At 38.8% G+C, this 26,074-nt stretch overlaps 1 protein-coding gene across 27 annotated transcripts in view; it reads right to left on the bottom strand.

The window, feature by feature from the left end:
- Positions 1–26,074, bottom strand: part of LOC111850867 (RNA binding protein fox-1 homolog 1) — a 446,550-nt gene that overhangs the window by 135,595 nt on the left and 284,881 nt on the right. For 8 of the 27 annotated variants that reach the window (XR_011991797.1, XM_072712494.1, XM_072712498.1 and 5 more), the window contains 3 exons: positions 22,105–22,224; positions 3,246–3,287; positions 959–1,000 (listed from right to left, as the gene is read on the bottom strand). The exons of 5 other annotated variants lie outside the window; for them this stretch is intronic. Coding sequence is in view for 21 of the 22 variants with exons in the window: in XM_072712494.1 (XP_072568595.1) it covers positions 959–1,000; positions 3,246–3,287; positions 22,105–22,224 (204 nt within the window). In the remaining variant the exon portion in view is untranslated. The remainder of the gene's footprint in view (positions 1–958; positions 1,001–3,245; positions 3,288–22,104; positions 22,225–26,074) is intronic. 14 more of the 27 variants (XM_072712500.1, XM_072712516.1, XM_072712506.1 and 11 more) reach the window with 4 other exon arrangements.

Genomic DNA, 26,074 nt, shown 5'->3' with positions numbered 1-26,074 from the left:
GGAGTCATCTGGGCAGTCTGAGTTTAATGCATGACCAATTAGCTTAAGCAAAGTGTTCTCAACTAAAAATGACAGAGATGACTGAAGTGAAAGAACATAATAGGACTCCAGAAGACCAATTCTGTTCTCAGAAATTCACAGAACAAGACATTTTCTGTAATTTTACCCTAGGGTTATCAGTCAATTAGTGCATAGTGCCATCTCTCCAATAACAAAACGTTTAAAACGAAACTTAAAATTACAAAAGCTTAGAAATTAGATAAGAAACATGTGAAGTCAATTTTATGAACTCTTGGCCAGTTAATTAACACATGGCTCAAACAGGATGCATCTCTACCGCTAATTAGTATTACTTTTTTATCTTTCATACAAATTTATCATTTTAGTAAGTAAAGTTAAAAACATTTAACAGCAAAGTCTCTGTACTTCAGGGTGTTTGATTCTTTGAATTGAACTTATACTGTAGATCCAAGTCAGAGATTTTACAGCAGCAAAGAAATACTGAATTTGTGACTAAACTTTAATTTCCACACTGAAATGCCCAAAAGAAGCACCGTGTAGTTAAATATTCCACAGAAGATGAAAATTAAAGTGCACTAAAACTACCATAAGTAAACTATGTTTTTCCTACAGTAAAATATATAATGCAAGTTTCTACATAACACAAACTGCATAAATTTAGACCCTTGATTTACAACTGATCAGTAACCGTGTACCAGTTAACCACAAATGATATTCAATAGAATGCCAAACATAACAGCTCACAGAGGAAAAGGCATGTGATATACCAATAAAGTGATTTTTGATGCATAGGTCAGGATATCAGCTACTGCACAAAATATTGCTCTGCACTGTAATACGCATCATGCATTATGGCCAGCAGTGCATATATACAGCGCGCACACACAAGGCACACAGAGAAATGCATAAGAGTCACTATGAAATAAATACTACATACCCACAGATACATCATCATCTTGAGTGAAGAATCAAAGGCTTCCTACAGTGGACAGAAATCTCCTTACTTAAGCAAGTTCCTCAGCTAAGGTGCAGAATCAGTATGAAAATGTTCTTCAATCTTTGCTTCTTAATCAAGTGGTCACCCTACTCTTGATTTTTTTTTTTACATTATTTATAAGAATGACACTTGTTCAGCAGGTTCTTCTTTCTTTTTTGGGGGGGAACGGCTTCTGGTCCTCCTTTTTCTCCCTCCCTAACAGTGCTTCCCCTTCTTCCTCTCTCTTCCTCCACTGACAAGGCTTGCTTAGGTAACAATTCTTGGCGTGTCTGTTTAATGAGCAGTTCCGCGCACTAAGGCAGTCAAGTACAACAGTGCAGGCAAAGTAAGCGAGAGGTGATGGTGGGGGGGGGGGGGGGGGGGGGGGGGTTTGGTGATGGTGGGGGGGGGGGAGGTTGGGTGGGGATTGGGCTGGGGGGATGTTCTCAGAGATGCACACACAGAAACAGACAAAAAAAAAAAGCACAGCAGAGCCCCTCTGCAGCAGGGCAGGAGGCTTTCATTCAGTAACAGCTGGCGGAATCCTTTGCTACCCCCGCACCCCCCACCCCCCCCCCCCCCCAGAAAGAAAAAAAAAAACACAACAACAAAAGAAAAGCTAAATCACAGACTGTCCAGATATTGAGGGAAATACACATCCACCTCTCATCTGCACGGGAGTCTCCGAGTGTGGTCTGATGGCAGGAAGCATGGAAAGGATGGGGAATATTCTGGTCAAATCAAAACAGATCCACGGGATCCCCCAATGCTGGAGTAAAGCACGCTAGCCTTGTTCAGCGATGCACACTGATGGTGCTCTATCCCTTTAAAACCACTCCAAATAAATGCAGCAAGCACTCAGGTCAAGGCCTTCCCCCGGTTCTCCAGCTCCAGCACAGGCTTAACAAAGAATACTTTTCTACAGCCATCTACTGACTTGCTGCTGCTACTACCACTGAGGACAAAGAGAGGCACATTTCCACTCTGCCCTTTCCTCATCATCGCGTCCGCATTCAGTGGCTGATAAGCATTTCACTCCCACCCCATTCTTACTTCATACTATAACCCAGTACTATTCGTCCTCAGTAATACACTGCAGTACATGTGACATAATAAACTTAAATATAATGTTAATATGAAACAAAGAATATAGAAATAACACGTAATGTATAGCTTTAAATAAGTGCATGCGCCTCGTCTTAAATTTTGGTGATGCTCCTGTACATCTTTGACAAAACTATATGTCAGTAGTTTGTTTGGTTAGGATTAAAACAAACAAACAAACAAACAAACAAACAAAAAGAAATGAAGCCCAAGCACTAGTTAGAATAGTTATGAATAGGTGTAAAAGTTTTTTTTTTTTTTATGTTTTTTTGCAACTAAAGATTTATATGATGTTGGATTTACATGAACCCAAGGGTGTCATTTACCGCAGTATTGACTGCTTCTTAAACACATGACCATTAAGTCTTAGGAATCAGGTCCCTTTTAGTGAACCCTGAGTTTCTATATAAAGGAGCAGCAGTCACTCAGAGTATTAATGTTAAAGAAAGAACATCCATTCAGATAATAAATTCTGCAAATATGCCCTCACTAAAGAACAGGAGACACTGAAAATGACTTGCCATAGCCCTAACCCGCATACAGCCACCTTTCCAAATACTGAAATATAAAATAACTACAAGCAGCAGAACTGGGAGTATTATACAGTAGGGTTTGGGCTGTCTTTCTAATGTTTTTATATTTTATTTAATAACAGACACAGAAAAATGTAGAATTAAATTAAAAGAGGAACAGATCTAAACACAATGACAATGTGAAATGTGAAAACCTGGTCTATAATGTTAACCATTACCCGGTTTGAATGGGGGGGGGGGGTGTTGGGGGGTTGCTGGAGGATACTATGAAGCATAAAGCAGAAAATTTCACAAGTATACTGTCACCTAAGTAAGGACAGCTACTGGAATAAAAAATGAAAGCCCATAAATTAAAAAAAAACAACAGAAAGATATTTCAGAAGGTAAGAACTCAGAAGAACCTGGCATTTATAAAAGTATTATTAGATTTTTTTCTTAATCATGAGAGTGTACAACTATATAGAAAAATATGCCTGTGGCATTATGACAGACTGGGCTCTGTCCTACAGTATATGAAAACACAAAAACAAACCAGAAATGCTCCTCTCAAACACGGCAGTCGAGAGACCAAGTATTAACAGGATGGAGATAAAAAAAAAAAAATTACGTACCCTTAGTCGCGCTTTGTCACAGCTCATTTGCTGTCTTGGAATCTGTCAAAAGAATTATAGCCACATTTAAAATGTCGCCTTCAATGGAAAAGATACAGTATAAGGATCAAATCCTATGATGAACCATTAACCGTGGTCAAAAAACAAACAAAAAAAGAAAAAAAAGAACTTAATGTAAAATCTTGACATTTTCAGATATAATGTCACATAATAAATCAGACATATCTACAGTAAGTTTATAGCTATGATAACCTTTTACAAACTGATTTCCTATTTACCAGTGCATTGATTGAGTAAGCTTATGCAGAAACTGAAAGGGCTTGCAAACTTAGTAAATGAAGTATGATGTGAATGCTGATCCATGAATACACATTTAAAAACAAAAATAACTAACATAATATGGCCGCCTGTTTGGTAAGCAGAAATGAAACCAGAGGGATGAGAAATGTAAAGTACAGCATAATAAAAAAAATGAAAAAAAAAGACTGTATACACATCTTAAAATCCACATGCCAATAAAAAGGCACAATAGATATTTCTGGAGTCTGATATAATGAAAAGAACTTGTCAAATAGTTATATATGACTTGGGCACTTTTAAAATGCCTTCCACAATATTCTTACTTTTGATACTATAGAACTGACACTGTGGGCACCTCAAAGACCAGATAGCTTAGCATACAGAATTAATCACCACTTGAAATGCTGCTCCTCCTTATCAGGTAGAACTAACACGTAAGCTCTTCCTATTAAGGTATCCTTTCCTATGATTCTGTATCCATTGGGCCATGTCCCATAACTGCTTACTCAGTACAGGGTCACGGTGAGTCCGGAGCATCTTTCAGGAAGCGCTGGTACCAGTATGGAGACAACCAGTACGGGACACCAGCCCATGACAGGGCAGAAATGTATTCATTGGTAGGAGCCTGAAATATTAACTGCATGTATTTCATGCCCTGAGACAAACAGGAGAAAATGTCCCCCTTACCTCCACAATGGTAACTTCCAATGCATTCAACTGATAAAGCTGTTACTGGCAATGAATTTTATCCATTCTAAACAAACACTGTGGTTTGCATATGCGCTCAGGACTTTCTGAAATCACACCATTACTTATATAGATCTTTGTCATTGTAAAGGCACACTTAAGGTGGTGTGCTGGGTAATATGGTGGATACAGACATAGCCCTGTAACCTGATTTTTTTCTAGATCAAGTCCCAGGAGATTCCTTGGTGTTTTAATGCTGTATCTCTGAGAAAGGTGCTTAACCTGAATTTCTCCAGTAAGGTATCTGTATGTGAAATTTGTAAATCAATATTATTATTATTGCAAGATTTCATAGGTGTCCATGAAGTACATACTGTAAGCATTCAAGTATTCCAGTTTAGGGTTTATCTCTCTTGTATGTATACATTACATTACAGTGAATTTTAGTAAAGGTCTCATCAAACGGTATGTATTAGTGTATGGGAAGCACTTTTGAAAAGAGCCAGTTCTTTATTGTAATGACACCTGACAAGTGCACGCAACTATAAAGTCATCTTAAATTGATTTTAAAACATTCAATTTCTTGGCAAATTAATTCCAAACAGATTGCAAGAATAATGCCATACCATACATTTCTATGCATATGCAAGTGTAGGACATTTTACACTTCACACCCCATTTGTGAGGTGCTGAAATGTCAGTGGAGATCCTACATACGGACACACAAGTTTATTTATGAAAGATCTTTGATGCAGGACATTACTTTGGCTCAATAGATAGTACTTTTTCCACATACCTTGAAACATACCTTGGACTGGGGGTTTGAATCCTGCCTTGGTTCTGTGTGTGTGTGTTTGTGGAGTGTGCATGCTCTCCCTTTGTCTCCCTGAGGACTCTGGTTTCCTCCTGTAGTTAAGCTAACTGTCTCCAGGTTACCTATACTACATGTGTATGCTCTATGACGGTATACCCCTACCCCTGTGCCTTATGCTTCCTGGGGTTGGCCAATGGCCCTCTTGTGACCCTGACTAGGTTGAGCATTGGGAAGACAGATGGATGCGCTTTTGAACCATGATCTAGCTATGCCCTGTTTTCCATCACTTTATTGGTGAATGTACTATGTACTGCATTGGGTGGGTTGTTTAAGAATGCGTGACATGAATTCCAGATGTTACACACAGAGCAGAGTAACACAGAGACGATTCCCTAGTGTTACATGCTGCAGTCCCATAGCATCAACGTGAAAGATTGTGTTGGCTTCCTAGAACAAGAGCAAAATACATATTTTGCCGTCTATACTCTACAAGACAAGAAATTACCATTAAAAGCAGCATTATATTAGGAAATTATTTTAAAAAATACAACATGTTTGTACATTATACCCCAGAGTATTTCCCCTAAATCGATAGCAAACCTGGTGTAAAATAAAATGCATCTGTATGTCAAGTACAAACACTGACACGGAAAACACTAGCTTGACAAACATCTGACACATATTTAAGGCAAAATGCCTGAAATGCTCGGGACAGGTGATTTACTGAAAGTGAGCTTGATATAGGCACTTACAGATAGCAGAGAGACGTGTTGAAAGTGTCGGGCTATTTAACTAAAGCAGGATGTCTTAGAGAGACTAAAAAGGTTGAATATAAAAATGCCAATAAGCGGGTCTCTGCTGAGTTCAGCTAAAAGGAGAGTGCTACTGAGAACTGCCACATTAAGCGCATTCAGAACAATGCATTCAGAGCATCACACAGAGACATTTTGAAGCAGCTTGTGTTGATTTCACTCAGCTATTGTGAACGTCCACAGAGTTCCCTTACTGCTGGTATGAAGCACTGCAACAGCAAATGCAAAACATGAATACAGGAAACTGATCTGTACTAATGACGATTACAGTATCCTTGTATTTAGGTGATAATATACTGACAAGCATTAACCACTCTACAGTATTTGCAATTTCATTATATTTGATTTTTTTTTTCTTTAACAACACCTACTGTGATATTCAAGCTTGTAACACTGAACACATGACACTGCAAGCAGTGCTACTGTACATATTAATAACACTGCTCCAGAACCTCTCATTAACTGATCCATGTCCTAAAATGAATACAAATAAAAACCAACCAATTATAAGTTTGCATCAGGGTCAGAGAAATGGGATTGTGACATAGAATTCACAATAGACACTGCTTCTGGGAAAGTTTGCAAAATTTGTAGGGCCAGACAACACTACAGGTAATCCTTTAAAGGCTTTGGATCGATACAGCAATACCTATATCAGTCAGGCTCAGGCACCGTGGGATGTGTACTGAACGGACTCTGGGCCGCAAAGGTCGTTGCACAGAAAAATAAAAAAATAATTCTTGACTCCCAAGCCTGGAGCTATGCTGCTATTCTGAATGAACCAGCCATCAAAAACACAAATAATTGTTACAAAATATTTAAATAAAATCAACACAGAAATAGTAACTATAATAGTGATAACTGTAACTAGTACTGTAGCAATATATAGAACGTTTATATCATGGGAACCTGAAAGATGTCACCACAAAGCTAAAAAGTAACAGGTTTTACCAAAACACACACACAGGTTTGTAATGATATCTTTGTGGGGACTCTCCATTCATTTCTATGGGGAAAACGCTAATCCCAACAAGATCACCTTAACCACTACCCAGCCCTAACCTTAACCATAAGTAACCAAACCATATACAAGCGTTTTGGCATTTTTACTTTTTTGATTGCATTCACAGGTCTTTGTGGTGACCTGAAAAATGGTCCCCACAATGTCAGTAAATACGTTTTGTTTTTTTTTACATTGTAAAAAAAGTACATTTTACAAAGTAATATAAACCTAATCCCCCCCCCCCCCCCCCCACACACACACAAACACAGACACACACAGTCAGCGGCCCCCATACTTTGGGGTATGATATCACAGTACTACCTAATGCACAGCCATTTATTTCAACTGGATCAGTGAGTGACATCAAATGGTAGAAAGCTGAAGTAAACTGAAATTTTGAGTTCACTGAGGAATTTGCCAACTTCAAGTGAGAACAGTATCGCAACTGTCATCACGGGAGGATCCTATTCCTTGCAGGGAACTGGGCAAGCTGAAGACTTCCACAGATGAAGCTTCTTCCTAGGTTTATATAAACAGAAATGTGATTTTTTTTTTTTTGAAAATGCCAAGTCCTGAAGCTCTGAGTTGCAGGCCAAGGTGATGTCTAAAGAATCTTTGCTGACAACTTCCGTTTCCTCTCTGCCTATCTCCATTGCAGTCTGCATGACTTCTCTTCTGCCTGGCCCTTTTGTACCTCTGGCTGCCTCGCTCCTTCCAGACTGTTGCTTCCTCCACTGCAGATTTACTAAGGTCCCTCAGTCATTGCTACCTAGTCCTGACAGCTGTCCAGTGTCCCAAGACTCAACTCACAGGGATCAGCAGTCATGAAATGTGCAAGATCCGCCTTGGCTTCATAAGCACTTTCGCCATCATGGTGAGGCAGTAGGCTGCCCGAGAAGGCAAACGGAGAAAGGGGAGGGGAACCTGGAACAGGATACACATCCAGCTTTAATAAACTGTCCACATCATGGACAATTTGGTGACTCACATTCACCTAAACTGCATGTCTTTGGAAATCAGAGCATCCAAAGGGAACCTCTGCAGAGATGAGGAGAAAATGCACATTCTACAGACACAATCAAGGACAGAAATCAAACAATCATGGGAAGTGTGAGACCAAGACTGCTTCGACGAAAGCAAATAAATCCCTGGGGAGAAAAACCCTATGCAACTCGAGGAAGGGGGCTGGGTGCCCTATAAACTCTACCCTTCTGGGGGAGTCATCTTTTCTTCTCTCCTCCCTACACAACTAACCCCAATAAAACCCTCACCAGGCAAAAAAATCCATTTAAGGCCAGGTAGGATTCATTATTTGAGTTTTCTGTAGGCATGGCATACAGGTAAGTCACTTCAGCTTTCATAATCGCTGCCCTCCCTGGTAGATGGATAAATCATTGCAAGTACTTTACACACAGAGAGTTAAGGGGCGGATAATGCCAGCCCCCTTGTTCATTACATCATCGGGGGGGGAAACTCATTACAGTCAAGGTCCCACCCAGGACCCAGCAGGGACCAATCATTGAAACAGGGGAAAATTCAAGTGGCTGTATCTGTATGTATGCACCTCACAGGTAATTAAACAGATCACCCAGAACAAAGTTTGTTTCATTACCATACCTCTCTAGTCAGTAAATATCCATCCAGCAACCTGTCTTCTAACTGATTATCCTGGTTTGGGTTACAGGGTAGTTACTAAATACAAAATATAAAAACAGGTTAAACATTGTCTAGAGTATTATTTATGTTTCTAGTATCTTACTGTATTTAAAAATATATTAGACTCATTAATTTCTGCTGTTTTGGTGTTGACAGGGATATTTAAATGAACTGATCCATCATTTGAAGTAAATATCTATAGACATTTTTAACACTGGTTCCCTTGAGTCGATTTCAGCATGATTCTATTGAGAGTATGTGTCAGAATTATACACCTGGATGGTGCCATCCTCTCCCATTCTCTTTGGAGGTGGCACCCAACTCCCCTGAGTGTCAGTCTGTCGAGAAGTTGTGCGTTTTACAGATGTCTGTTTAGAGACCACCACTATCTTCTTGCACATGTTCTGTGAAGAGTCACGCTCCACTCCTGTGTCTAGATAAAAGCTTCTGGTCAATGAAACCGAATCCTTCCTGTAGCAAAGTGACTTAAGCCTTTTGTTACTCCAAGAGAAGCACTCTTCAGTTTCAGTTTATAACAGGAAAAAAGTCTATGTATGACGTCACTTTTGTACGAGTTTTCACAGAAGGCTTTTTTTAGGACTTGCGGATGGCACTGTTGTGTGCTAAAACAAATGCCGATAGTCAATAGGATCCTAACGAAAACTTTAAAACATCGATCAAGTCAATTGACTGGTCTGCATCGCTTCATTTACTACTGATGAGCCATTTGGCTGATTATAAGTGACTACTTCCACTAAGGGGTGCCTAGTTACCCGCAGGATCCCTTTTTCCCGCACAAACTGCTTCATTCTGATGTTACTTAGATGTCGTTCTTATACAGCTAAAAGGTGGAATCCCAGCATTTTGATTCCGGATTCCAAGAAGGGTGACAATCTATAAGATAAGTGTATATAGCCTACATACATTTAGTACAGTAGATTAGTTTATTACTATTCACCACAGTTGGAGCATAGGGCCTTCACTGTAAGGCTCCATCTCTGCCTGTCTTGGGCTATCCGCCTTGCCTCTCCCCAGGACATATACATGCATGTATATAGCCCTGACTGCAAGATAAAATGGTGCAATTTCAAAAGACAACATCCTATACACACAAGCTGCTTTTTCAGTGCATTATGCAGGCACCTAAACTGTCCATCTGCTCATGCCCTTGATGATGGGGGGGGCTTCATCTGGCCTTGAAACCAGTGGCTTACACTTCCTTTCTGCACAGTACCTCAACCATTCACTATTCCACACTCAGCAGTCAAGAGCTTATTATAAAAATTTTAAAGTTTCTATGCAAAAAAATGTATAAATCTTTATTTACCATTTCACCCACCTACTGGATATGCTATCACTTAATATGCAGCATTTTTTTGTGATTATCTTGGTATCTGTGGTGATGTTCTGTACAATTTAAACAACTTCATATCTGAAAAGCAGATTCCAGAAATATTTTTACAGAGTATTAAAAAAACAGCCTACAAAGAAAAAAAAAAATAAAAGATTTGGAGGTGAATTGTGGGATGGGGTGGGATTCTGTCCAGCAGTGCATGGAAAAACAGCAAAGAGTCACATCACCGTTCAGGAGAGCTATTACAACTGAGATGCTCGGTCTCTGAGGCCAGTGCACTGCCTTTGGAGTCAACGACATGAGAAGCTACTGCAACCTTTCATGTGACAGTGCTTCCTCACAAACCACCTCCCCCAGCCTCTTCAGAACAGCAATGCCCTGAGGCACGCCACTACAAACAGACACTCGTGTAAGAACAGCTGTGTTGTGGTGCTGCTGCACATCTGTATGGGGGGAGGGGGTGTCACACCAAAGCATCAGCTTTGGGTAAAATGCGCAGAAAACAATTTGTCACAAAAATAAGCTGCCTGCCAATGATTTTGTCACAGAGACACTAGTTATCCAGGGAGGTCTGCCAACATTTCGGCATCTTTCAGAGACTGTGCTTCTTCTTATAAGCTTTTAATGTTTAAAACTGTCAGTCCCCTAAACTTCATCATGTTTAAATTGAGCTTGATTTCTTCATGTCATGAAATTGGTGTTAATTAGACTACTTTAAATTTTTAAAGCCTAGGTGCACCTGAGGCAACACAAAGAGAGCAATGGGCTGCAACTACACACTAAAAATCCACGAGGAATACTGTGCACACATATCTAAAACCATTCATCCATATTCCTTCCATGATCCTTCTTATGGCAGGAGTCACAAATGCAACAGGACATAATGCATTTAAAAAGGAAGGGGAAAAAAAATCTGATTTTAGTTATTTTCCACACTGTATTATGGTTTTTGTCCCTGAATGAAAACTTGGCTGTTTTCTCATTTATTTGGTGCTCAAGGTAATGTTCAGATACGGAAACAGCCAGTGAAAGGGATATTTAGTGTCAGCTGTTTATAATTTTGGCAAAGAATCAGACATTATTTGGGCCAGGTCTGCCCAATATAGATCGGAATAATTTGGGCTCCTTCTGTCTCACAGCCAGGGCTAAATAGCATTTGAATTTAAAAAGCGGCACCATTCACTCATATGGATCTGTTACTGTAGGCCATGACTGTAAGGAAAAAATACAATACTTTTGCCCAGAAAAAAAAGATCTGAAGTAAGTTAACTGGGTTTTCACATAGAAACGCAATTACGTATTTCGCATTTCAAATAATTTCCTCTGAGGCACAAGGTAAGGGGTAAAACACGGTGTCCTGTCAACATCATCAAACATCAACTCTATCTGACAGTTTTGACAGATTTGCTTAATGAGTTGATGAATGATTTAAGATATTTCCACCCATTAATTGTCTAAACAAAAGTTTTGGCTCCTCAGTTAAAGTTTTTCTAAAATGGTATCTATCATATTGTATATCTGCTCCCCTGAATTGGATAAGTAGCTGAAAGATGGATGGATGGATTTTCTTATGAATTTTGTGTAATTCTATGATTGATATTGTAAAAAGATTTATGCTTATGTAGGTTATCTATTTAAATATTTTTTCAGCAAGTGCGGCTTAACCAAACTTGACATTAGAAGAGCAAAAGAGAATAAATAGGGAGTATCAAAGAAAGGAAAGGGTGAAAATCAATCATCCAGATAGAACGGCTCAGGAGCAGAAGGAGAGGCAGAGATGGAAAAAGAATGTTACAGAGGGGAAGATCAAATGGATTGGAGAGCGAGTGAGAGTGAGAGAGAGAAAAGAATGAAATGAAGGGCTGGGAGTTGTTCTTAGCAGAAATGTAGGGAGAACAGGCAACCACAATGATTAAATGGCCACCAAAAGACAGGCCGGTGGTTACAACGTACGGAAGAAAGGAAGCAGGTTCTTTAGCAGCGGAGGTAGAGCTAGGTTCATAACTAAAAAGGCATTTCAGGGAAATCAGACGTCTTAAAGGAAGAAAAAAATATACAGCTCTGGAAAACAATGAAGAGACCACTCCATATTTTATTAAAATCTGCATTTTTAAATCCTGGTTTAATCCTGGTTCTGCTGGCAGAAGGCTACACTGTGCTGCAGGCTGCTTCCAGGCTCAAAGTTTCTAAGACAGCAGTACACAAGAACAAGGTGAAGCAGGAGACACTGGGAATGACTAGAAACCAGCCAGGTAGAGGGCAGAAGTGACTTTCCAATGTCAGGGATGACTGTCAACTTCTCTGGCAGTGCCTCATACATCAGAGGACCTCAAGTGACCTTCAAAAGGAATGGGAAACATTAAGTGATGTGAAATGCACTGCTAGGGCAGTTCGTAACAGGGTCATTGAAGCAGGACTGAAGACCATAAAGCAAGGAAGAAGCCCTTCATCAGTCAGAAGCAGGGAAGAGCCAGGCTGCAGTTTGCAAAAAAAAAAAAAATTGTATATTTTACACAGGCATATACCCATAAATTGAGAAATTTGTGTCACTGAAAATTTTGCTGTGATCTGTTAATTTTTTCCAGAGCTATGCGTGTGTGTGTGTGTGTGTGTAAACAACAGCTAATATAAACAAGTAAATCACACAGACAGAGACAGCAAAAACTCTAAATGTTTATTTTCCATCTACTATGACAATGAATATGCTTAAATTGACTCAGGGTAAGGGAAAACCATATTTATTTCCACAAAGCTTTAGTTTAGAAACTTTTCAGCAGCTTTAAAAAGCAGAAAAATGCTTAACAGAAGGTGGTGAATTTCACAGATTAAAGGAGTTTGGAGCTAGTTACAAAGTGAACAACATTAAAATATAGTTCTTTAGGCCAAGGGCGTAACTTTGGCTGGAACACTGGGGGGGTTGAGGTCCCCACCCATTACAGGGGAAACATGATTATTGGGGGGGGGGGGGGGGGGGTGGGAGGCTACAACCCCCCACATCCCCCACGTAATTTACGCCCATGCTTTAGGCTAGCACCAATCACAACTTTTTATAAGCTTTATATAATACACAGACCTAATAGAAAAGATACAACTTATACTCATTGTTCTGTACTTTAAGGTAATTTCACCATGAAACCCCTAAAATATGTTCATGGTAGTACCATATAAAACTGTCCTGAGGAAGGTATGAGAAAGTAATCAAAAAGGCTGAAAGGTTTGGTCTGCTCCTCTAACCAAAAATTTACCAAATGTAAACCTTCACATTGTGATCTACTGTATCACACAAAGAATATTTTGAATTATGGGGAAAGATGCTACAGAAATCCAGACATACATGGTGCTAATGATGATGGTATCATGGTGATAATGTGCAATTTTAGTCCGCTAGTCTATAGATCTAGAGAAGCAATACAAGAAAAAGACAGAACATGTCTATTATCATTGTTCAGGTAGGAAGTACAACGGAATTAATTCTTCGCATATCACATGTTTCTCTCCTATAAGACACACAAACACACACACAGATATCGCTTGAGGGCCCAACAGTGATACGGTTACTCTGCTGGCTAAGGGATTTGCACTGGAGAGCTTTTGGACATCAGCAAAGACTCTTAACCACAGATCCACATTTGGCCCTTGTTGCATCAGATACCATCTCGAATGGGAAGTAAAAGGACTGTGTAAAACTCTTCCTCCACCTCCAACAGAAAGTGATATCAGGGATATCAAGAAAGGGTAGAAGACAATCATGGCTTACAAGTGACGTTCCAGATGGAAGAACTGACAAGCCATCCAGCTGCCTCCGTGGTGTTCAGCGGCATCACACAAGAGCAAAAAATGGCCATCTTGTCCATCCTACTGTGAGATCATACCATCTACCATGATGTTTCAACACATGATTGAAAACTGAACTTTTCTAAACTATAGACCACTATCGTGTTTTTCAGGAAGGTTACTTTTCTCAAAGTTTTAGCCCTACTGAGTTCTCCAAACAGTACATGAAACAAAAACGGCCCGTCAAGATTATGCAGCTATCAGACAGCCATAAAAACGAGAAGACTGTGTCAGTTATTGAAGGAGATTAAACAAGCACCAGTAGCAGGCACATTAACAGATTGCTGCTGGAAATATATAAATAGACAGACTAGTTAGTGATGTATGGTGATTATTGGTGGCTAGCCAAAAACAAAGCATACATCTTAAACACAATGATGAAGTTGAATTCTTGTACCCCACAGACCTAATCCTAACTTTCAACAGAAATAACAAAAAAGATGTATCATTTTGGCCTGCTCTGTGATGTTCTCATGAAACTCATGGAAAATGCATCACCGTGTCTTTTCAAGGAGTACTAAAGAGATGTATAGCATTATCCCTAAGGTGACAGGCTTCTGAAAATGAAATCATAAAAAAAAATAGAAACCAGTTCATAATATGTTGAGTTTTAGTCAGTTATTTGACTTCCATACAGAACAGTCTTTCAAATTGCATCTCAAAGAATCACATAAAGTAAAATGTATTAATACGGTTGAGTCGCATAGCAATTGATTATCTGTTCTTTATATTTAGCTTTGAGTTCATATAAATATTGAATTGATAAATTAGGCCGAATTGATGAATTAGGCCGAATTGATTGATTTGCTTTCCTTATTAACTTTTAGTTAAATTTTTTTTTACAAACAATTATACAAGAACATTGGATGGAAAGCTAAAATGCATAATTCTCCTTTCAGCTCCATCTGGGAAGTTCATAAAAAGCTACCTTAGACATGACACAAGACAAGCAGCATGTGAGGCTCATGTAGGAAAGATGTTCGAACACATAACCAAGTTCTTTTGTTGAGTCAACTCAGTGGTATCCTTGGCACTTCCCAAGCTGAATAGGGAACATGTATATAAGTGTGTGCCCTATGACAGACTGAAATCCCATCTAGGGTGTCCACTGCCTTGTGCCTACTGCTTTCTCGCAAAAGTCTTAGTAATGACATTGTGCCAGTCAGAAGTGGGCATGGAATAGGGATGGATGAACAGAACAGCTTTTCTAAAAGAAAACTAAAAAAAACTGTTCAAGGAGCAAACACTTAAAATGAAGTACCTTCTTCTGGTTATCATCTGTGGGCCCTAGTAACATTCCCTTTCTTATGCATTATACCTAAAACCAGAAAACTGCTGCATCGTTCTTCTCATTACCTACCAATTTAATTTCACCCCCCACCCTAAAACCAAACACTTAATTTAGACAATGTAGACAGGCCTGAACCTTGGAACGTCACTTAATTAATGTCTAATCACTATAAATGAATGTGGCATCGTCTGATTAGACTGGCTTTGCCGCTTGCTGCATTTTTTTCCCCACGTAATTGCAGCATATAGTTTATTGCAGCAGGACCTGAACAGTGGGGATTCCAATACACTATACATCAGTTTCTCCATTATTGGATTAGCGGGATGTGGCATCATTACCGCTGCACTTTCATTCCCATCATTGATCGCGTCACTCTTTCTATTTCACAATTAATGCAAGTAGGCCGGATTGATCAATCTTCTGATGAGTCCGGCCGGCCATCGATATATTCTTATGGCTTTGCGCTGCCGATCTGCATGTTTTATTGCTACGGCAAAAGATTTGTCATCCCCAGGAAATGTGACATTCATTTTTTAAAAACTCTACAGTCAAATATTTGAATAGCTGAACCCTGTGAATTAAAATTAGCTATTCAAACAGAGAACCATATATATTGTTCCTTTTGCAACAACATACACAAATTTCAGTTTATATAAAAATAGGAACCAAAACAGAAAAACAATGTTAGTAAAGAGAAATATTTTTGGTGCAACATTATTTTGTAATGAAGTGACTACCAGTTTGGCTATATGGCTGAACTGGAAATATTACTATTGTAGTTATTGTTGCTGCATTAATAGCATATAATGATAAATAATAATGCATAATAATGCTTGTTCTAAACCAAAATAACACACTAAACACTCAAATATATATTATATGCAGTAATAGTATATAATAATATATAACACAAGGTAGCTGCACGAGTATGTCTATAGTATATTCTGAAACACAAGGCAAATGCATTTAAAAATTTCACAATGCAGTAAGATTAATTCATTCATTTTGCATACTGTTTGCCATATACAGGGGATCTGAGAGACAACGGGCACAAGACAGGGAATTATAAAGGATGGGGTGCTAACCCATCACAGATCACACACATTCATGTTACCTGTGGGTGATTTGGCAACTCCAGTTTGCCTCATCATGTTTATGGACGGGGGGGGGGGAGCGAGACTGGAGAACCTGGAGGAAACCCCATGACGAAGCGGCAAGAACATGCAAACTCCATGCACACAGAGCTGAGGCAATACAATATGTAGATTAAAAGACCTTTGGTCACAGCAGTGATACAGGCACATTCAAAGCACACGCTGAGGTGCTGATGAAAAAAACGTTTTCATAAAGCACAATGGAGCTTTTGTTAAAAGTCGATCATTCTCTTCATATCAGGAGGGTGACTGTTTGAGAACCGAAGAGACTTGAACCACCGCATCTGGCTCTAGCAATCACACCACATACAATTTCCCTTAGATCACACATCATGGCTGATCTAATGCTCATGAAAACAGTAACTAAAGCTTGCTTTGCAAGCAGAACAATGTGATATGGGTATTGCAGAAGGGCCTAGAGTCCTATTTCGGGATTGCCTTTAGAAAGATGGATAAAAATAGGAAGGGAACAGGACAACAAAAACAAACTTTCCTACTAAAGGTAAATTGTCCTTTCATTGGGATTAGAAAGAAAGAAAAAAAAAAACAGTGAGTGTTGTACTTGTAAGCAGGTCTCTACACAGACTAGGGTCTCTGGAGGTGGGTTATGGGTGATATAATGACAGAACACACCAATTATATACAAATACTGGGAGCAAGGGACAGGTGAACAAATCGATACAAACAATTACAGCCACCTGACTCTCCCCCTTTTCACATTGATGCTCAAATCCATAGAACCACCAGTAACTTAGGTGGATTCCGTTTTTTTCTCCATCAAAGAGATGCTGAATGAGCCATACAGAGAAAAGTGACAAAACAAAGTGATATACCCCCATTCATTTGTGTTAGGCATACCCATATATTGAACAATCGCTTTTGTTTCTGCACTGTGACACTGTACTGAATATGGACCTGTGTAAAATGGATGAATTGAGGAACTCCTCTTTTCGTGAAGAGAATCTGATAGCCTGTCTCCTTCAATGTGGACCAGTGCTAAACAACCACATAAACAATGTCTGTATACTATACCTGCCTATGGATTGTACCAATCAGCTGCACAATTAAGAACTTTGACACAGTCAGGTTTTCTGAGAGCTTTGTCTTCTCAATGAGCTCTCAATTCCCACAACATTGGTATATTGGCAACAGATATCATTACATCACATATCTAAAGTGACTAAGTGCACTTAAGCCTATCTGTTATATATCCTTTGGGGAACTAAGGAAATAGAGGGAAAAGCAAAATGACTAGAGGGGAAAAGTAAGCACACTGGGTATGTTTGGAACAGAGGGAGACTGACTGATATCTCCATCCAGTAATGCAACCACACTGCGCCACTAACTATCTGTGAATCATAGCTACATGCCCTGCAGTTCTGCAAAAAGACAGTTGAGTTTGAAATTTTAAACCACAATAATTTGTCAAATGTTACCTCATCCCTCTAGTAGATGCATTCCAATATTAAAACAAAAAAAGGATTTTTTTCTTCTAATCATTTTAATTGCCACAGTGCTATGATTCATCAAATGCCAGGTGCTCATGGAGCTTATTACATGCCAAAGTAAGCATAATTTTAAATCTGCCAGAAAACCTAGCCTTTATTTCCTAAATCTACAGAAATGGAAAGAAATGCAAATAGATTTATGTGGGTGGAATACTTCAAGAGACTCATCAGTTTGGACTAGACCCTTCCATATGGGCTATTATTGACGTACGCCGAAACTTAATGTGTTGGAGCAGAATTTTCACTGACCTTGTCTATTACTTCTGGGGTTTGAGTTCTTACATTTCCATTTCTCACTTCTTTCTGCTAGAAAGTGTTTTCATCAGGTCAATGACTGTGTTTAAGTCTTACATATTTTAAATTCAGAAACAGAAATAGAAGATATGTGACTATATAACGATTTCTGGTGGGTTTTTATTAGTGAAGAATTTACTTGAATGAAATGCCAATTCAGATGATTACTGGATCTCAAATCAATCTCTTCATCCATGCATCACTCCATCCATCCTTTTATACATCCATCTCCTTGAACTATTTATCCAGTACTGGGTTGAAGTAATGTTGTTATTATTATTATCATTATTAAGTTAATATTAACTTAATAATAAGAAATTATTATTAATAATAATTATTAATATTAATCACAATAATAATAATATTCATGATACCCTTAATTGAATCAGCCTTATTCACACTAAAGAAATTTCAATCAAAAGTAAGCAAGCAAGGTAAAATAAGGGAAATACTCATCTTGTGCCTTAAGTAAAATAGGCCATAACTACCACAACTGCAGCAATGTATGGTGATAAACAGATTAGGTAGTCAGATAGCATCTATGAGGATCCCTGTTTCCGCAGCATCAGGTACTGCATCTGGAACTGTCAGAATAGGAACGTCAGAGAATGAACTGTAGCAAGCACCAGGGGAAACAGCTGTGTGAATAAGTTAGAGAGTGTGTGTGTGTGTGTGTGTGTGTGTGTGTGTGTGTGTGTGTGTGTGTGTGTGTGTGCGTGTGTGTGCATGTAGGCAGCTTCTGACCTTCTTTACTGAGAAAGCAGTGACATTACAGGTTGTTCAGGCATCGATACTGGAATTTGGATATTGCAGCTAGGTTCACAGAAAATGCCTTTCTTTCTATTTATTGGACATTGTTGTCATCGTTTTAACCACAGGTATGCTTTTGTACTATTAATGTTGGTAAAGAAAATGACAAGTATGTCATGTGTTATGTGAAAACAATTATGTTTTCATGGTATTTTTTGCCACTATTCCTTTTTTGTCCTACTTTTACTTATTGAACGGCCCCACTTCAAGCATCCAATCAATTACATGGTTACTTCCAAGATCAGCCGGCAAATATTGTTCCTTTGCCTCTATGTACCTTTCTAACTAGGACAAATACCATAGTTTAGTTACATACACAGAAGATACTTTAGCACATGCAAAGCTATTTTGAAAAAGAAGCACGCTGTTCCAACATGACACTATAGAAATCTCTCTGACTGCCAGCCTTGCAACATGCCTATATTGCAAATATTAGGCCTATAATGTTAACTTAAATTTCATGTCACTCGTCAGACTTCCATTGAGTATTCACATTTTTCTCGTACTTCAGCTTTCAACATTCATACATATTACAAATGTACAATTTCCTACAAAAGGCATAAAATATTATACAATGAACACAAAGGCAAGTTGTTTCCGAATGATTTTCATGGAATTGATGGGTATCAGGCACCCTGGGAGTAAATGGGGGGGGGGGGGGCAAATGCGGACACAACTTCATGAGTCATTCATTCATTCGTTAGGAATTTAAGAATTCTGCTCAGGTATTCAGCACTGCTTACTGTAGCTATCAGGTAGTCATTTTGGTTCATAATATTGCACAGCCACTCCAGCTGAGTTTAGGAGGGCTCATAATTAGGGGTTCACCAATACCACTTTTTCTGTCCTAATACCGACATATGGGCTTTGGGTATCGGCCAATACAGAGTACCGATCTGATATCAGTGATTAATTAATAAGCTATAGGCTTTTGCCTCACTGTGTGGAAGAGACTATGATCATGCTTTAATGTGGAAGGCAACAACAGGCTTAACTTAAACCTTAAAGCTTTGCTAACTTTGTAAAACCATTACATATTATATAAATTAGGGTTTATATAAATACAAATAATTCAGTCAATGTGTATATATATATATATATATATATATATCTTATTTGAAACCTGAGTTTTCAACTCAATCATTTATATCAGGATGCTCATAGTTTGATGTGCACCTCCCCAGAAATGTAAATACACACCGTGGTGATGCAGACTGCAAGAACTGTGATTGGTCCACTTTGGAGAGTTTTTTTTTTTTTTATATAGAAGCAAAGAAAGCGTACACCCAGGTGTACTTATACTACTGATTGAACCTGAAGCTTTAGTTATATATAACATAACATAACTTATTTAATTAATGTTAGATATAAATATTGCTTCAGTTTCACTTTCAATCGCTTCTTGAAAATTTGCGCTAGAAATTAAATTCAAGCTCTTAGGTATTGTTATGGTGTGGTACAGTTATTGTGTACTGATACTGTTATATATGCACTGTGATCACAGAGGAATGCTGTTTCATCTTGCTATGTACTTGTACACAGTTGTTGGTGAACCTTAACCTTAAAGTTTGTTGTTAAGGTCTTTCTCTGCTAGCATTAGCAAACACCATGTACTCTGCACTATGGTGCATCTTAGATGTTCAATCAAATTGTTTGCTCTAAATGACATGCTGTCCCTTCCTCCTCTTGACACTTTAGCACAGAGGTGGCCAATCTTATCCAAAATGGGCCACTGTATGTGTGAGTTTTTGATGCAACTCCCTAATTAGATTACTAATTAGAGGACTGATTGGCTGAAGAGTCCTCACACCTGGGTTTGAACAGCTGGTTATCCCAAAGACCTGCACACACACCGGCCCTTTGTGGATAAGACTGGCCAGCCCTGCTTTAGCAGAACAGAGCTTACAGTCTGCTTTACTTCTGTAGTTGTCCCTTATCTTAAAATTTGTCCAAACTGCTATCATCCTCCACATATACTCAATAATTTGCCAAATGCCAGTGTTCTCTGCATTTATCCTTCTCAAATGTTTCCAGTTGACAAATCTCTCGCTAGATGTCAAAATCTGATTGGGCTTCAGAAAAAAAGAAAAATTGCCTAGGCTAGGAGTTCTAATGTAATGTTGAAATTAAGTGGTATCGGTTCTTGGTATCAGATAATTTTTTTGAGTATGAGAATAGAGAGCAGTATCGGCCCAATACCCGATGCCGATATCAGTACTCATAATCATAGAAAAACCGTGATTCAGTTCATGTTTCAGAAAATGTCAATTACCAATTCATTGGGGGAGGGGTACTGAATTCTGACTTCTTGGCATTAATATGACACATGGAGACTGCCAAATTAAAGTATTAAGCATGGACTGTTAAATGTTTTTCAGGAACAGGCCTGTCTTTAAGTTCAAATCATGAACACGTGCAGATTAAAATCTATGTTGGAAAAAAAAAACATGCATTTGTATTAAAGGAATTTTAAGTACCACCTTTTACATTTTTTAAGAATCATAAATTAAGAATTAAGAATTTCACAATGAAGTTGAATAATGGGACAGATGAAATGCACACTGCCAGTACACTGAAGCCAGTTGATAAATATAAGATTCAAATTTACACTAAAAAGTGTAAAATCATATTTTGTTGATTCTGCTGGAAATACAGAGAGGCAGTGGCCAGTTTATTAGGTCCACTATATTGCTAATGGAAACAGCCTGTTCCTCCAAACAGCAAATCATGTAGCTGCAACTGAATATGTACAGTGCACAAACAGGGTTAGGAGGGTCACTCACTGCTCTACTGTGCATTAGGATATTAGGATGGCTAAAACGCATGATCTGAACGATTTAAAACGTGGTGTGACTATTGGCGCTTTAAGTGGTGGTTGCAGCGTCTCAGAAACAGCCACACTCCTGGGAATTTCACATCTAGAGTTTACCGAGAATGGTGCGATGACCAAAACACATTTAGTCAATGGCATTTCTGCGGCCGAAAACCCCTTATTAACAAGAGGGGTGAGAAGAGGATGACCAGACGTGTTAAAACTAACAGAAAGACCACAAGTGCAAAAAGTGCAGCTCAGTACAACAGAGGTGTGCAGAATGGTTTCTCTGAACATAACTGTTCTACCCTGAAATGGTTCTACAGGAAAAACTAGGTCCTACCCAGTACTAGCTAGGTGAACCTAATAAAGTGGCCTCTAAGCAAATGTAAGTTAATGATAAACTATTTGTAATGATTTCTCTGCCAGCATTCACCCTTGACAGAGCTGTTCCATCAGCCATTGAGCCCTGGGATTTGACTGCAAGCCTTTTGATGTCACAGCTCACTGTGTTACCTGTACTGACTTACTTCCACCCCTCCAGCATCAGTCTCATCACATACAATGGCTCCACTAGTGCCACGGGCGCTTTGCTTCTCACAGCTGCAGGTTGGAGTCGAGTCGCCCACATCGCCTTCGCTTCCTGGACCCTGAGCCCCATGGAATAGAAATATTCAGCCTCATCGTCTAACTTGCGAATAGCTACCCATATTGCACTACAAGCATTCAATCTTCGCTATGCGAAATTGTTTGGGTCATGCCAAAGAAAGAAAAGCCTTCTTACAGCCACAGATGCTTTGTGGGACATGCCTCCATTTCAGAACAACTACAATATTGCTATTTTAAGTGAAATTTTCAAAACCTTGCAAAAGATACTTAATCTCAAATACATCAGTAAAAATAATGATTAATTCACAAGACACTATAGAAGTAAACTGTGAACACAGGCCCCTTTTCTGCCGTTAAGATCATGACACGATATCTAAAAGTGATTTATTAGTTTGACTGAAATGTCATAAATATGAGTACCAGTACATTGGAATAAAATTAGTTCAAAAACGTTTGAATGGTAATAGGCTTCTGCATTTACAAATATACTTGTGATAAATTCTAACTTATTATAGAAGTTTCTGCAGTATTGATCTGCTGCAAAAAATGTTCCATCCAACCATCTTCCTGGACAGGGTCACAGAGATTCTTGGAGTCTATCTGAGGCAGCAGCGATATACCCTAGACGACAAATATTGAAAATAGGGATGCATCAAAAACCATTTCTTCAGGCAGAGTACCGATGCTCGCATTCTGGTATTCACCAATACCAGTTAGGGCTGGGCGATTTCTAAAAATATTTAGGCCTAATCGATATCTTAATTTTGAAATATTGGTGTGAACGATAATATTCACACATACACACACACACACAAAGCAGGGTGTCACATCCAGCTCCGTCCGATCCTCGTGTGTGCCACGCCCACCTCGTTACCTCCTGTTTCTGCCTGATTGTTCTCACCTGTTGCTCGTTACCCTTAGCTTGTCTTGTGTATTTAGTCCACGTCTTGGCTACTTTCCCCAGTTCTAGCATTGATGTTGTTTTGCGTAGTGCCTGATCCTGTCCTGTTCTGCCCGTCTGTGATCATTAAATCCCCATTTATTGGACTTCACGACTTGCTTGCCTGCTTCCCCATTCGCATGCACGCCGTACATGACACAGGGTACATTGTTTTTTTTTTTTGGTGAGAAAAATGTGAAAGCAGTTAAAAAGTCAGCACCAACTGGAAGCCAGTGTACATAAAATGAAGTCATATGAAATTAACAAAAAACAACTTGCAAAAAATACGTCTGATCTATTTTCATTGTGATTGCCAGTCTTCCCCGCTACCATGACCAGGATTAGTGGTCAGAAGTGTTTCAACTGCATTTACAAGGTGCATTGCCAGGACAAAAACATCGTTGAATGAAAGGAGCTTTATATATGAATTAGGTTCAATTTTAAATGCTACAAATATTTAAAGCAACAATATAGTCACCATTATTTCCTCACATAAGCATAATAATTTTTTTCCAGAGGAGAACAAGTAACTATAATGTGATTTTTATTTTGCAAATGAATCCTTTGATGGGCAGACAACTCAACCACATAGTTTCTTGCCATGAAGGTTTAATATTTAAGGGTTTTTTTGGCATTTGTAAATTAATTTCATCTAACGATGAAAATTTATAAAAGTGGCTGGAATGCATGAAATCTAGATTGCATTAGGTAATACTTGTGAATTGTAATGCATTGTGCAAAGATCAATAAAGTTTTCCCATGTGTCTGGGAGGGATTACACAGCAGTTTGAAAATAATCATTCCAAATGCTACAGATCGTCTTGTAAGCGGAGAACATGCAGAAACAATAATTGGTGATCTAGAGCTGACCGATGCTAAAAGAGGTCTCCAGGAATGACTACTTGAAACAATGTGTTAATGTGTGCAAGTCCATGGTCAGAAAGATACCAAACAAACTTGCCAACATGAGAAGTATAGGGAAAAATTAAGCCTTGGTTGAAATTAAATAGGAACTACCTTGGTCACTTACTGAACAAGGTGCTCTGGACGACTGACTTTGCTAATAGTTCAAATATAGATGTACGTAAAATGATGCACATTCACAATAAAGATGAACATAAAACGGCACTGCCTTCCTGTCTAGGTGCCCCTTGGGGATATTATTAGTAAGTAGGCTGTTAACCTAACACTACCATGAAGGTAACAAAAAACTGCCACATTGAATTACATGTTAAATCTGTCTGAAGTTCAGCCTTAAAAAATTTTCATTAGTCTCTGGATTCAACAAAACTTCAGTTTTCTGAACATAGATAACACGTGATTATAGTGTGCGTGAACTCATTCAAAAAGCATACTCAGACATCTTTGTGAGCCATCAAGATCTTTGTGTTTAAACTGATGGTAAATACAAGATGACATGAAGGCACCTGAGCATGAAGTCTGACTCCAGCTTTATGAAAACAGACAGAACGTTGTGGAAATCCTCCCTGAAAAATCACCAAATGGTAAAATATGTCTCAGTTCATATTACACTGTTTCAAAATAAGACCCTGCTGCCAGATTACAACCAAAGCCACGATCACAAACAGAATGATCTATTTCAGTGTCTGATAACCTCTACATATTCTTTAAGGTAACCACCTTAAAAATACGACTTCTTTGCCACTTAACTTTAAACTGTACAATAATATCAGTGACAATGTCTCAAGATGTGCATACCAAATGAATATATAAAGCTCTGGAAAGATGATCCACTTGCCAATGTTTTGTTTCACTCATTTCTCAATTTATCGGCGTGTATCTCAAATATACAAACACACACACACACACACACACACACACACACACACACACACAGCGGTACCTCGGATTGCGAGCATAATTCGTTCCAGGAACGTGCTCATAATCCAAAGCACTTGTATATCAAAGCGAATTTTCCGATTAGAAATAATGGAAACTCAGATGATTCATTCCACAACCCAAAAATATTCATATACTGATAATGATTAATACAAAATATAAAGTAAAAATACATAAAACAAATTAACCTGCACTTTACCTTTGAAAAGAATTGTGGATGGTGTGAGGGAGACGAGAGAGAGGAGAAGAGGAGGGTTATTTTTTAAATAAGGGAATCACTGCTATCTGTTGGCTCACTGGAATCTTTTTCTTTTTTGTGCGACTTTAACAAGGAACCTATCCAATGACAGCCACTTTTGCCTCCTTTTCGATTCCGCGGAAATGTGACATTGCATTGTCGTTAAATAGATTCATCGCTGGCACTGCTACACCCTTATTCGGGTGGTGCTTTTCTACTAAATTTTGACTACACGAGTGAGAGACGCTGACTGAGACAGAGCATGGGAGACAATTACCCACAATCCCGCAGAGTGAGAGAGAGAGAGAGAAGAACCATCAGCTCAGTTGTGATCACGTGACGCTCGGCAGACAAAGCATATACGTAATACTCGTATTGCAAGACCTTGCTCGTTTATCAAGTTAAAATTTATTAAAAAATTTTGCTCATCTTGCAAAACACTTGCAGACCAAGTTACTCGCAATCCAAGGTTTTGCTGTATATATAAAAATTATGTTTTTTTTTTTGTTTTATTCCTCATTAATGAAGGGCTTCTTCCTTGCTTTATGGGACTTCAGTCCTGCTTCTAGGAGCCTGATACAAACTGTCCCAGCTGAAGAAGTTGACGGTCATCTCTGGCATTAGAAAGTTGCTTCTGCCCGTTACTTGGCTGATATCTGGTCATTCCCAGTGTCTCCTGCTTCACCTTATTCTTGTGTACTGCTGTCTTAGAAATTTTGAACCTAGAAGCAACCTGCTGCTCAGCAAAACCAGGATTGAATCGGGATTTAAAAATGCAGATTTTTATTTATTTTTTTTTAAATACAGAGTGGGGTCTTAATTTTTTTCCAGCGCTGTATATGTTCACATCAGT

Source organism: Paramormyrops kingsleyae, chromosome 5 (assembly GCF_048594095.1).
Source record: "Paramormyrops kingsleyae isolate MSU_618 chromosome 5, PKINGS_0.4, whole genome shotgun sequence".
Classification (NCBI taxonomy): Eukaryota; Metazoa; Chordata; class Actinopteri; order Osteoglossiformes; family Mormyridae; genus Paramormyrops; species Paramormyrops kingsleyae.
The sequence above is the reverse complement of the archived record's forward strand: the minus strand, read 5'-3'. Positions and strand labels throughout refer to the sequence as shown.